We start from the raw sequence: 13,517 nt of genomic DNA, 5'->3' as shown, positions 1-13,517 counted from the left end.
GGAGAGATGATCCATCTTTTAAAATCCAGTTGTGTAGCAGTTTGGCCTTTTGGTGGCCAGAGAAGGAGCTTTGTGCTGACCTGCAGAGAGAATGAGAAAAGACACGCTCTCAAGATGGCTTAGTCTGAAGGAAGCATGCGCACTCAACTCCTCCAACCTCTTGCTCCATGTGTGGAAATGAGCAGGGTGGGGGAGGGGTGGCAGGTGGGGAAGGCAGTAGGGTTGTTGGAGGCATCTGAGTAAATTTGTCAAAGCATCTCTGTGCATGAACTCATAAATAATTCTTCATAAGATCACTTAAACAGTGGGAGGGTAGTCTGGAGAGACAAAGATTTGCATGAACTTCATGTGACACAAGGGACAGTGAATAAGAAAAACCCCATGTCTAGTAACAGCTCATATTAGGAATGCGAGAGATGGTGGGGGCGGGGCAGAAAAACATCCTGGATAGGAATCTTCAGGAAGGAATTCTGGTTCTTTGACCTCTGGGGCCCACTTTTCTGTCTCTGAGCCTTAGGGACATAACTCCTGCCTTCCCTGCTTTGTTTAGTAAATGCTGAAGTGTGGTAGTCAGCCTTCCGAGACCAGCGCCTTGTAAAGAGAAAAGGTTAACCTGACCTCATGCTTTTGGAAGTTTCAGTTTGTAGTTGACTGGTCCCATTGCCTTGGGTCTGTTGTGAGGCAGCACATCATGGCCAGAGTCCATGGTGGCTCAAAACCCTTAACTTTGTGGCTTGGAGGGGAAAGAGAAAGAAACCAGGGTTCTACAGTCCCCTAAGAATACACTCTCAGTGACCTAAAGAGCTCTCACCAAGCCCCTCCTCTCAACGGTTTTCTTTTCTCCCTGGGGCCTCCAGAAAGGGTTGTTTATTTTTTCCCTACAGTGCAGGAATTGAGGTCTCAGTGGGTAAGACCACTTACCATGCAGTCATGAGGACCTGGGTTTGGGTTCTCAGTTTAAGAGTCAAGTGTGGCCACGTGTGCCTATATCTCCAGTGTGTCCTCTCTCTCTCTCTCTCTCTCTCTCTCTCTCTCTCTCTCTCTCTCTCTCTCTCTCTCTCTCTCTCTCTCGATTCTGTGACATGACCCTGCCTCAAGGGAATTGGACAGAGTGGTGACAGACCAGGGGATACCCAGTGTCTTCTTCTGGCTTTTCACCCATGTACAAGGCATGTATACTTCATATAGGCAGCATCCAAGAGCAGCAGAGACAGGAAGTGCTGTTGTGGGGTGGATATACTTTGTGTTTTGTAGCCATAGTGATAGGAGCCCAAGGTGATGCTGCCCTGGGGCATCAGGAGCACAAACATGTGAAAACCTGTCCTTAAACAGATCTTTTAAGTAAAAAGCACAAAGTCTTGAAAATTGAAACCAGGACAGTTGCTGGCTGTATGCTCTACAGAGTTGGGGTATGTCTGTGTAGCCCCATTACTGTCTTGTATTCCCATTGTTTTTTGCCAGTATTTATTGGTGGACCTATAGCTTCTGTGATCCTCATAATTTAAAAAACATAAGTTACATCTATTTTTGTGTGTGTGTGTGTGTGTGTGTGTGTGTGTGTGTGCGCGCGCGCGCACTCGTAAGTGCACATATGCTATGGCAAAGAGTAGAGGTCAGAGGTCAACGTTCGGAAGTCAGTTACTCCTTCTAGGAGTGACTTCTAGAGATCAAGCTTGGTGCCAGGCTTCTCCACCTGATGAGCCATCTCACCAGCCCCTCCATGATTTTTTTTTTAAGTGAGAGGGAGAGAGAAGAGGCCAGGAATATATTTCCCACTACCCAAAAATCTGGTTATGTTGTAGCAAAATATTTCGAGGATTTGCTTAACAGAAATGGGAAGTGTGCATTGTTTCCTTATGGAATGGTGAGAGTTACACACTTGCTCATTTTTATTTTCCTAAACACATCAAGGGCAGTATTTGACATGCTCATCTAAGGCGCTCGTAGATGCTGGGATCTCAGCTAGTCTCTGCAAGGCTGGATGAGCGTTAAGAGGCACAGGAAGAGGCTGTGGAGGAAACCTTGTTCTGCCTCTTGGACCTTGGCAGGAGCAGCAGAGGCTAGCCACTGTTATTTCCACAGCAGAAGCTGTGCATGTGGAGAATGGGGGGAGGGGATCTTAAAATTGTCAGCCATGCAAATCAGGTAACTGAATTCCTTCCTCCTCCACCCCCATCAGCCTGTGGTCTCAGTCACAAGCTTCAAGTCCATGAGGGAGAACCTGTTGTTGGCCCTTTGGGTCTTAGACAATCTTTGGATGTCTCTGGATGAGAAGTCCTCAGCCTTCCTGACACTGCGACCCTTTATCCAGGTCCTCATGTTGTGTTGACCTCCAACCATAAAACTATTGTTGTTGCTACCTCATAACTGTAATTTAGATACTGCTATGAATTGTAATGTAAACAACTGTCTGGTCTGCAGGATGGTCTTAGGCAACCCCTGTGAAGGGTTTTTTTTTCATCCCCTGAAAGGTGTTGTGACCCACAGATTGAGAGCCGCTGGTCTAGAACAAGCCTGTTGGGAGGGGCCTGGGTTTCTCCAGGTTTTGTAAAAGATTAAATTATGGTGCTTTATTTTCTGAGTTCAAAGTTTTGCTTCTTTTCTTTTTCTTTTTTTCTTTTTTAGTTAATTAATTTATTCAGATTACACAGATTTATTTATTTATTTATTTATTTTTGCCTACTTGAGTTCAATTTTGGTTCTTCAAGTACTCAGATGTAGCTGCAGTGTGAGCCAATATGCAAAAACAATATTTCAAAATGAGACAGATTTTTAAAAGGTGATTCATGGGTCTGGAAAGATGGCTCAGTCAGTGGCACGCTAGCTGTGCAAGTTTGATCTTCAGTAGTCAAGTTTAGGGGGAAAAAAAAAGCCCAGCACAATGGAATGCTGAATTTCCACAACTGGTAAGGGGTTCCTTGGGCCTCTCTGACCAGCATCCCTAGCACTATCATTGAACATCAGGGCCCAGTGAGAGACCCTGTGTCAAAAATGAGGTGGATGGCTCCTGTGGAATTATGCCTGACTTCCACAGATATGTACATACACAGGCACATATGCTGCCACATGCATGTGCATCTACACACACACACACACACACACACACACACACACACACACACACACACACTGGAAGAAATAAAAGTGACTCAAAAAGTAGTTGGGCTTACAGGACATATACTGGATTTTGGTGAGCTGGTGTCTTTGAGTAAAGAGAGTTAGGACCTCTTTAGGTTTCATTGTCAGGGGGAAAACCCGGCATTTATTTATTGTGTGTGGGCAGCACACAGAGTACTCATGCCGTTATACTGCCTACACGTGCAGTCGAGAAGAAAACTTTCGGGACTCAGTTCTTTCTTTAGCGGGGATCGAACTCACGTCATCAGACTTGCTTGATGGCAAGCTCCTTTACCTGCTGAGCCATCTTGCTGGCTGTGTAAATATATCTTAATAACTTTGAAGAGCATCTTGTAAGCTTGATACAAAAGCCCCCGGGAGTATTTTCCCAAAAAAGAATGCACAGGTGTTATTAAATACATGCCTTATGTAGAGTGATTTCTAGTAACAAAGCTCAGTGAACAAAACTAAGAGCTTTCACTGCTAATGCTCGACGTTGCCTCAGAAAATAGTTCAATATTTTCCATTCTCTCAGGCTGCATTCACTTGTGAATTGGGGCTTCTCCATGCTAGTTAGTATACAAAATGAAATATCTAAATTATTTTGGTATATAGTCCTATACTGGCTTTAGATTATTTAATATTGAACCAAGTTACTGATTTGCAAGTTTGATTTTTCAAACTAAAAAGCTTATCTGGAGAGATGGTCTAACAAATAAGTTAGGTCACGACTCCTGAATTCTGGGATTATAGGTGTGTACCGCCATGTCTAGCTTTCATATATTTTAATTTTTAGATTTTGCAACGGAGACTTACCTTATCAAATGTTTACATTTTTGTGAGTGAGCTGATTCTGTCTCTGGCCTGCCTCCTCCTTCCCTAGAGAGAGCCTTGACTTGGGCCACCAAGGTGTAAGACAGCAGTAGACGAGCACTCTGGTGACCCAATGGAGTTATGGGCAGGGTCTAGATGGGGGAGAGAGAGCAGTCAGTGACAGGGAAAGAAGAAGTGGAGACAGCCTGCCTGGGTTTACCAGATGGGCAAGAATATGGTCACCGGGCACGGAGGTGAGGACACAATTTCCTTTTGCTGCCTGTGGATGTAGAACTCTCAGTTCCTTCTCCAGCACCATGTTTGCCTGCACGATGGATGCCCTGTTTCCTACCATAATAATGGACTACACTTCTGAAGCAGTAAGCCAGCCCCAATTAAATGTTTTCCTTTATAAGAGTTGCTGTGGTCATGGTGTCCCTTCTCAGCAATAGAAACCTGAAGTAGGACACATCACATAGCTGATGTGTATACGTCATCTTGTACCCTGAATAGTTGCTTATCTACAATTCCTAAAGAAGGCAAGAGCTGGCCCAGGAGTGAAGCTTTGGGCACATGCGAAGAACTGTTTCCTCTTCCGGTCAGAGGTTACACAACACTGGGCAAAGCACATTTCCGTTTTATCTCTCGAATCATGAAAAGAACCTGATGGGGCCTGCAGAGATCACATGTGACCTCCTATGCAAGTTTTCAGGTGGAATTTGATCAGATGTGGAGAAAAGTTTGATTTTGGCCATTAAAAACATTACATCTAATAATGAAATTCAGACTTAATTCATTTTAAAAATATCAGTGTATTAAGTAAATAAAATTAAGTAAAAGCTGCTGTTGGCTTCTATGAGTCTGATGCACTGCCTGCCACCTGAAGGTGGCTGCATTTTGGTTTCTCAATGTGACATTTAGTTAATATATTTGTGATAACACTGAAAGAGAAGTGATCAAGTTGAATTGAAGTCTAAATTTCCTTTATTGAATAAGTTAGGCCCATGTAGGGACATAGGTAAATATCTTTTCTTAACTTGATTTGTACCTTTAAATTTGGTGTATGTAATTAGAAAGTATTATTATTATTATTAAATTTATTTAATTTCATATCATTTTCCAGTACTTTCTGTGTCTTCTCCCTCTCAAATTCATGGCTTCCTTTTTGTTAATTATTATCATTACACATATTTATGTAAATTAATAAACATATAAATACAACCTGCTGAGTCTATTCAGTGCTGCTCATATGCATATGTTTTTAGGGCTGACCACTTGGGGTTGTATAGCTAATTAGGGAGCTCCTCCCTACCTGGAGAAGACTGGTCATCTTCCTCTCTCATCAGTTGCTAATTGTCTATGACTCTTCATTTAGGGGCGGGGCTTTGTGAGGCTTCCTCCATCCACGTTGAGATGATGCCAGGGGTGTTGTCATTATTGAGGTCCTGTCTAGGCGACGACACCGTGAACATTTCATGAGTGTTCCTTTCCATGCATTTCCCTTTCGTACAAAGAAGACCTAGATCCCTCAGTAGATGTCCTGGTCCTCCGCTCTTGTAATCTTTCCGTCTTCTCTCCTTAGATGCTCTCAACTGAGGCTGAGCATCCCACAGCCAGTTGTTCTCTGCTTTTGCCTTTTGACCAGATATGGCTTTCTGTAATGGTTTCCAGCTGTTGCAAAGAGAGGTTTCTTTGATGAAGAGGGTTGGGTTTTACATAAGGATAACTGTTTAGAACGCAGTGACAGCTTCCTACTGATTTAGGGAACTGGCAGAAGTAGGTTCCTCTCTAGGTGCTATGGCCTCACCAGTCATGGGCAGCTGGCTAGGTTTATATAATCTATAATCATGGGCTAGGTTTGTAGTACCAGGTTTGATTTCTGTCCCATTGAGTGAGCCTTAAGTCCAATTAGACGTTCTTGGTTACCTCCCAATTATAACTGCCATTGTAGCATCTTGGGGCTCCCTTGTTATTTGGGTCATATTTTTCGTTTGTAGGTGCCATAGCTGGGTAGGACTGTTGATTTCTTTGATCCTTTGGTAGCTTGCAAGGCACCTTCCGGTACAGTGGAAGCTAGTCATTAGGGGAGAAGGACTCCGGGTCATATTCAGCTCAGTTCCTCCAAGTCCCATGTCTGAAGTACATGGTGTCTTCATCAACAGGGCCTTACCTTTTTAAATTCTGGGAGGCAACCGAGGGTGACAGCAGTAGCCTATGTTATTTTGGGAGTCCTTTGAACTCTCCCGACCAACAACTTAAAGGAAGATTTCTTAAGCTTGCTACTGGGGTTCTCGTTAGCTATACTATAGATCTTGAGGAGCGCATCTCTCTCTCTCTCTCTCTCTCTCTCTCTCTCTCTCTCTCTCTCTCTCTCTCTCTCACACACACACACACACACACACACATACACACACCTCACATACCCACATAACATACATATATAATTTTAGGTAAACATAGTTCATATGATTCCCTATGGCTTTTTCAAACATCCTCAGTATTATAAAGTTATTATCGTGGTGCTAGATACACATGATACAGCATTCTTATCCTAGCCATCGTAAGGTGACTGGTAAGATGGAGTGCGTTAGAAAGTTAACACTCATAGTTCTTATCCATTTCCATGACCGCCTACATCCTGTAAAGCTGAAACCCTGTGTCCGGTATGCAGTAGCCGCGAGCTCTTCCTCCCTCGGCTCTGGCAGCAACTGTTGTCTCTTGGGATTTGGGCTGGTCCACTCTGTGTTTGTTTTGTGACTGACAAAGCCATTTTGCATGGCACCCTCAAGGTTCATCTGTGCTGTAGCAGATATGGAAAGTGCCCTTCTCTCTGGAGGCTAAATAGTATTCCACTGTATGCATTAGCTACATTTTGTTTAAGCGCCAATGGAAACCAGTTGCTTTTCACGTCTTCAGTGAATAAAGGTACCATGAACATGGCTTGCAAGTATCTCTCTCATGCCTTGCACACACTCATTTGGGCACACACTCAGAGGTGGGATTGCTGGGTTGTACTTTAAGCCTGTTTTAATTTTTTTCCTTTGGGTTTTTTTTTTTTTTTTTTAAAACTGGGGTTTCTCTGTGTAGCCCTGGCTGGCTTGGTACTTGCTCTGTAGATCATGCTGGCCTCAAACTCACAGAGATCTACCTGGCTCTGTCTCCTAATCCTCTGCTGGCATTAAGGAGGTGTACCACTGCCCAGCTTCTTTTTTATTTTTTGAGGTATTGCCATACTGTTCTCTACAGTCTTGCCAACCATACATAAAGGCTCAATATCTGTACACCACTGAAATGCCCTCCCTCCCTCCCTCCCTCCCTCCCTCCCTCCCTCCTTCCCTTCCTCCCCCTCTTCCTTCTTTATAATTGCCTTCCTGAAAGTTAAAAAGTGTAACCTTATAAGGCTTTTGACCTGTATTTCTATGACCATTAGTGATGTTGAGAATTTTTTATGTGTTTATTCTTACATTTTTGTGAGCCTAGCCTTTAATGGCAAAGCCATCCATCTCTCTAGCCTTTATATGTGCTTATTCATATTTGCTATCTGTATATCTTCTTGGAAACATTTGACTTAGGTTTTTTGGTGTGTATGTGTGTTGTTGTTGTTGTTGTTGTTGTTGTTGTTATTGCTTTGAGTCTTAGCAATTCTCTCTGTATTGGGGATATATCAGTCCCTTGTTAGATTTATGGTTTGTAGTTTTCCTCCCATTCCGTAGAGGGCATTTTTTTTTGATAGTGTCTTTTAATATAAAAGTTAAAAATATTTTAAATCAAGCCCAGTTCATCTCATTTTTTTCCTTTTATTTTTGATACCATATATTTGATATCTTCAACTTTTTTTTTTTTCTTCAAGACAGGGTTTCTCTGTGTCGCCAGGGCTGTCCTGGAAATCACTCTGTAGATCAAACTGCCTGACACTGCCTCTTGAGTGCTGGGACTAAAGATGTGTGCCACCATCACCCGGCTTACATTCATTAAAAAAAAAAATCAGTTGAGATCTCTGACTGGAGAAGGCTTCAACTCAAATCTTTCGGAGGGTTTAATAGGCCTTTACTAGTCACCTAATTAGAGCAGTGTGCTACAGTGATTAGAACAAGATGCCCTTTACCCTCCAGTGCTCACACTCTGTTCTTAATTTCACTCAATGATGACAAATCTAGCAATTTTAAATGATAACTTTAGTCAAAATTCTTACAACTTGCCATCTGAACAAGTCTGAGACCAATGGCACAATCAAATTAAAGCCACAAAACAGATCTAACTGGTATTCCTGATTTCAGACATAAAACTAGATGTGCACATTTTTTCCTTAAGCCCGATTTAAAACTTTTAGTATCAAATGGACTTGCTTAGCCATTTTTTATATGTGTGTGAGTATGGGTATGGAAGTGTGTTTATCTGTTTTTGTGTGTATATGTATGTACACATGTGTATGAATTTGTGTGTGTGTGTGCATGTGTGTGTGTGTGAGTGTGTGTGTGAGTGTGGGTTTGAAGTGTATGCATAGCATGTACATGTTGGTGGAGGCCAGGGGTTGACTTTAAGCATTATTCCTCAGGAGCCATCCATCTTTGCTTTTTTGAGATAGTGTCTCTCATCGGCCTAGAGATCTCTGGTTATGATAGACTGTCTGGCCGGTGAGCCACAGGGAACCTCCGCTCTCCGCTCCTCCGGTGCTAGATTTACAATGTGTGCCCTCAAGCCTGGCTTCTTCTTATATGGGGTTGTGGTTGTGTAACTCAGGACCTCTTATTGTGATGGAACTGTTTCCCCAGCAATTAAGTTTTAACTGTGAATTTCCCAGGTTGAGTATTGGAGTTTCCAATGGTGGGCTGACTTGGTGGGATAGTTCATTACTAAGATATGCTGTTGTCTCAGGAGAGCTAGGAGGTTAGAGACTGGCCAGGAGGAGGGACCTGGGGGGGGTCACAAATGACCAAAGCAGACTTTTCTGTAGCCGGGATGGACAGACGTGCTGAAGTAGACTTTCACAGTGCCTGTACTCATGTGTTCTCTTGTGATGACCTTTCTACATTGTTAGCTGATGTAGGTGAGTCAGTTAATGGGGGTGTGGGGGTTGGGGCAGTGGCTACCATACCTGATTCTTGCATCACCTGGGTTCTGAGAGCCCAACATCTATATTTACTGGCTGGTTCTTAAGTGTCTGGCTTCTTGGCCACTGGCCGTTCTATTTTCCTGCAAGGTCTGTTGTTAGAAGTAATATAGGCCAGCTATAACTCTCCTCTTCATATATATCTATATATCTATATATATAATATTATATATATATAACTGATTCAACTTACTCATTGTTTCACAATGAGAACCTGAACAACACCCCCCCCCCTTTTTTTTACAAGTTACATGTAATTCAAACTTACTTTCCACAAATTCTCAACCAACCCCCACATTATATTCCTCCCTCTAAGCTCCTGCTACATACAAATTCTAAAATTCTAACTGAATTTTCACTTTGAGCCCTTCTGTGGCTGCCCGGCCGCCTACCAGGAGTAGAATATAAAACCTTGGTCAGCAAGTCCCTGCATGATCCTCCTTTCCTCATGACCTCACAGCCCAAGGCTTTCTTGCTCACCTCTGAGTCCAGCCACACTAGCCTTCTTGCATTTCTTCCAACAGAAACCAAGGCTCTTTTCCACCTCAGGGCCTTTGCACAGGCTGTTCCCGTGGCCTCACACACCATCTCCTTCAGTGTTTGAGGCATTCTTTATGCTGTAGGCCCCCAGCTCCTGGCATGCCCCTCAGAGGTTACGCTTCTGCAAAATGTGGCACAAAATGTGCCTTTCACTTGGCTTTTGGTATTTCTCTTCTGCTGGATCATTCACTGCATGGGACCATATTTGGTATTTTGCCTACTTAATTCATCTGCTCAGTGAATGACCATCATAGTGGGCACTGGATCGCCATCACTGTTAAGTCAGAATTCTTACAAGAATGTGTCTAGCTACTTTAGCTTCATGAGAGATACCAGTAATTTGAGATAGATAACTCATATTCATAAAAACATAAAAAAAATCACCTCACTGGCGCGCTTCACCAGTAGTGAACCAATAGTTTTTATGTTTCTTGGCATTTTAGCAAAGGGTACATTTTGAGAGTTTATCTTGACTTTAAAAGGGTCCTGAACGTTAGCTAATAGGTTTATAGGTAGCACTCAATATTGCTTGATGTAGTTAGGGGTTTTATATGTGACTTGTGACTTTTTATCCCTGCCCCCTTGGCATCTACAGAGAGGCTATTTTGGCTGTGCATTACCGGAGATGCATACTGGAGATGGATGGCAGGCCCCTCTTCTAGATCTCAGGGCTTTCCTGCCTCCTGGAAGTCTTGCCAGGGCGTCCTGAATCTTAACCCTTTAGAGCCCTTCAACTGCTGAGCACATGTCCTCATGAAGGCTTCCTATTGCTGGCTCTGCATCTTGTCACCCATCAGCGTGGAATACCACCTTTAAAATGATTGGGAACGTCTCATTGTCACAGATGCATTAAAAAAAAAAAAAAGATCACCTTGGGAGGCAATCAGTTTTATTCTCGTTGTCTATAGCTCAAAACGCGTTTTTGGCAACCCAAATGGGGAGGTGAGCGTGGAGAATAAGAATGGGAGTGGCGGCGCGTGGCGGGGCTGGCGGCCAGGCTGGGCGCCTTTAACTCGGCGTGACCTCGCGTCTGGCCCGCGCCCCCTCCTCCGGGCGCACCGTTGTCCTGCAGCGATTGGTGCTTGGACCATAAACAGCTGTACAGGGCCCGGCGGTGTGGAGGCCCAGGGCCCGCCAGCGCAGCCAGGCCACTGGGGAGTGACTTCCACTCAGGATCGTGGAGGGCGCAGGCCGTTGGCGGGCGGTGTGGGCCTGGAATCCCCGCGCGTTCGCGGCGCCCCGTGGCTCCGGCAGGGAGCAGGTGGGCCGCGCCAGCAGATCGGCACGTTCCCACGAAAGCTAGCCCTCGGAGCGAGGGGGAGGGACCATCGGAAAGACGTGGAACGATCCGAGCGGTGTCATCGGCAGGGCCCAGGCCCCGGGTTGCCGCTGCCTCCGCCGCCTCCGCCGCCGCCGCCGCCGCCGCCGCTGGGGCTTTGCTGCCAGCACCCGCGCTGAGCCTCCGCGCAGCCCGGAGATTAGCATGACACTGGGTGGCCGTCCCGCTTCCTGCGGTGCCAAGGATCAGCGCGCTAGTCCCCAAGCCGCGATGGCCCCGCGCGGGGGGCCGATCGCCGGGTTCCGCAGCCGCCGCGGCCCGTGAGTAGGAGTATGCCTGCGGCGGGGGACCCACGCGTGTCGGCACGCGCCCCCACCCTCCCGCGCTCCCGCCAGCCTCGGAAGGAGGAAGCCTGAGGCGGCGCCGCGGTCGTCAGCACCCAACGGGGCTCTTCCTGCGTTGTCGCAGCGTCGGTCCCGGTGCTCCCGCGCGCCCCCCGTTCGAGCCTCTGGAATGAAGACTGCCTCCCGAGGACTGCGGGAGAGGCAGAAGCAGCCAGCGCCGGGGACTGCGGGCCTCGCGGCTGGGAGGTCCAGGGGGACGCGACTCGGACGCTGTCATCCCCACGCCTTGAGCTGAAGCCTCCTAGTGAGGTTGGGGCTGCTGCCGCCTGGTCAAGCTGCCAAGGCGTACGATCCCGGGTCAGCCCCCGGAGGCCTCGACTTCCTCATTTGTTTGGGTCTTTTGTGCGGTGGCGCACAGTTGGCTAAGCACTCCTGCGCTGAATCGGGCCATTGTCTGCGCTCCCATTGCTTCCACGCTGCAAGTCTCGGCGCCCCCACCCCGGCCGCCCCCTCCCGGCCGCCGAGCCTCCCAACGTGCCTTCCCCCGCAGGATTCTGGAATCTGGGAGCCGGGCGGATTGCAAATGAAGTGGAATGCATTGTGGAACGAGTGTAGAATCGGAGCCTTCGCCGTGGGGGTGTGGGGGGGCGTGGGGAGGGCTGGACCTGCCGCTGGCAGTGTAGACACCGACGAGAAGAGGGGCTGGGGAAAAAAAATGTGCGCAGAGTCCTCCCGGGTCGTGGACGCGGTAGACGGATGAAGCAGCGCGCTGCGCCCTGGCGCTGAGGCCCCACTAACGGGGCACCAGGGTCGCCCTTCCCCACCATGAAGAAGACCCGGAGCACAACCTTGCGGCGAGCCTGGCCTAGCTCGGATTTCTCAGACCGGGCCTCGGACCGAATGAGATCCCGCAGCGAGAAGGACTACCGCCTGCACAAGCGCTTCCCGGCGGCCTTCGCGCCCCAGGCTTCTCGGGGCTACATGACATCAGGTTGGTAACCAGGGTTCAGCCGCCGGCAATGTTCAGTGCGCCGCGGCCAGTTGGGGGCTTGGGGTAAAGGACCTGCAGTGATGGATGTGCTGAGTTATGGGGAAAGCAGGGAAAAATTAGCTCCTATCCACCATTTTGTACTTCTGCAAGATCCACCGCAGGCCCTCTCAATATGGGGTTGGAGAGCTATTAGTTAGGTAAAATCGGGGAGGGGGATCGAGCCGAGCATCTGGTCTGCAGGGAGATGGGATGACTGCAGCCTTCCTGAGCTTTGTGAAAGGCGAGCCTGCCTCCGGGGTTGCCCGCAGTACCAGGTTCGTCTGTGCCTGCCTGCATTATGGCTAGTTATCTTAGAGGGTATTTAAACCGACAACCCCCCCTCCCCAACTCCACCCCGCCTTAAAAAAAAAAAAAAAAGGAACCTGTTCCCTGCACCGTTCTGAATGATTGCGAGGCAGGGGGAAAGCTCTGCCTGTGTCTGAGGCTGGTTCGATTTGTTCGCAAGAGCTATGCTGGAGCTCATTGAACGTTGGGGCGGGTTGGTGGGGCGGCGGGAGGGGGGGAGGGTCGGGGAGGTGGTTCGTGGTGTGTTTGCATATGGAATGCTCACCCGATTGTGCGTGGGCTTAGCATAGGTTGCATCAGTGCTGTGGATGGAATGGAGGCTGGATCGTGTTTTGCATGCCGGATGGGAAGGACAAACACTATGGTTCCTGGAAGCGCAGGCTTCAAAATAGGTTTCCTCTGAAAATGCGGTGACTGTTCAGAGCCTCCTAGAACGAGCAGGTTCTTTTTGAATCCCATTCACTGGCCTTGCTTCGTGCCTGGAGATACTGTACCCGAGATGCTGATGGGGGAACATTCTGCGAACCTTGCATTTTTGTGTTCCTTACTTGTTACCGCTTGGGTGTGAAGATGTGGACGGCATCAAAATTGTTTTCCTTCTGGAAAGAATTAATTTGCTTCTAAATGCAATGTAATGGAAACATGGAGACTTTATTCTAAAACCCAGTCCCTATACCAGATCACCCTAAACCCTGTCTTAACTGAGGAGATTGTTTTGAGCTTGTGGTTGGTATTTAGAGCAGTTGGTACTTACTTTCTCCCTAAACAGCAAACCTTTTTAAATTAAGGTCAGCATCTCACACTTAAAAAATGTCCCGTGACCATGTCTCCCTCCATTCCCAGGAAAGCCTCAATAAAAGTCACTATCCCTTTTATTGCAAAAACCGGGCAACATAAGGATGTTGCACGCTATTTTGGCAGTCACACTCCCTGGATTTTCTCTCTCAGGAAAAACCAGATTTGGAAGGAAAGTAACAA

General features: G+C 47.0%; 1 protein-coding gene across 6 annotated transcripts in view; it reads left to right on the top strand.

Annotated features, from left to right (window-relative positions):
• STOX2 (storkhead box 2) overlaps nt 1-13,517 on the top strand; it is a 227,943-nt gene that overhangs the window by 111,270 nt on the left and 103,156 nt on the right. The window contains exon 1 of one of the 6 annotated variants that reach the window (XM_084760148.1): nt 11,281-12,194. The exons of 4 other annotated variants lie outside the window; for them this stretch is intronic. In XM_084760148.1, coding sequence (XP_084616274.1) covers nt 12,029-12,194 — 166 coding nt within the window. In that variant the 5' untranslated portion in view covers nt 11,281-12,028. Of the gene's footprint in view, nt 1-11,280; nt 12,195-13,517 lie in introns of those variants that run through there. One more of the 6 variants, XM_084760150.1, reaches the window with a different exon arrangement.

The sequence above is a fragment of the Acomys minous genome (assembly GCF_964271855.1).
Source record: "Acomys minous genome assembly, chromosome: 15".
NCBI classification, from domain to species: domain Eukaryota; kingdom Metazoa; phylum Chordata; class Mammalia; order Rodentia; family Muridae; genus Acomys; species Acomys minous.
This window is presented reverse-complemented; position numbering and strand designations above follow the sequence as displayed.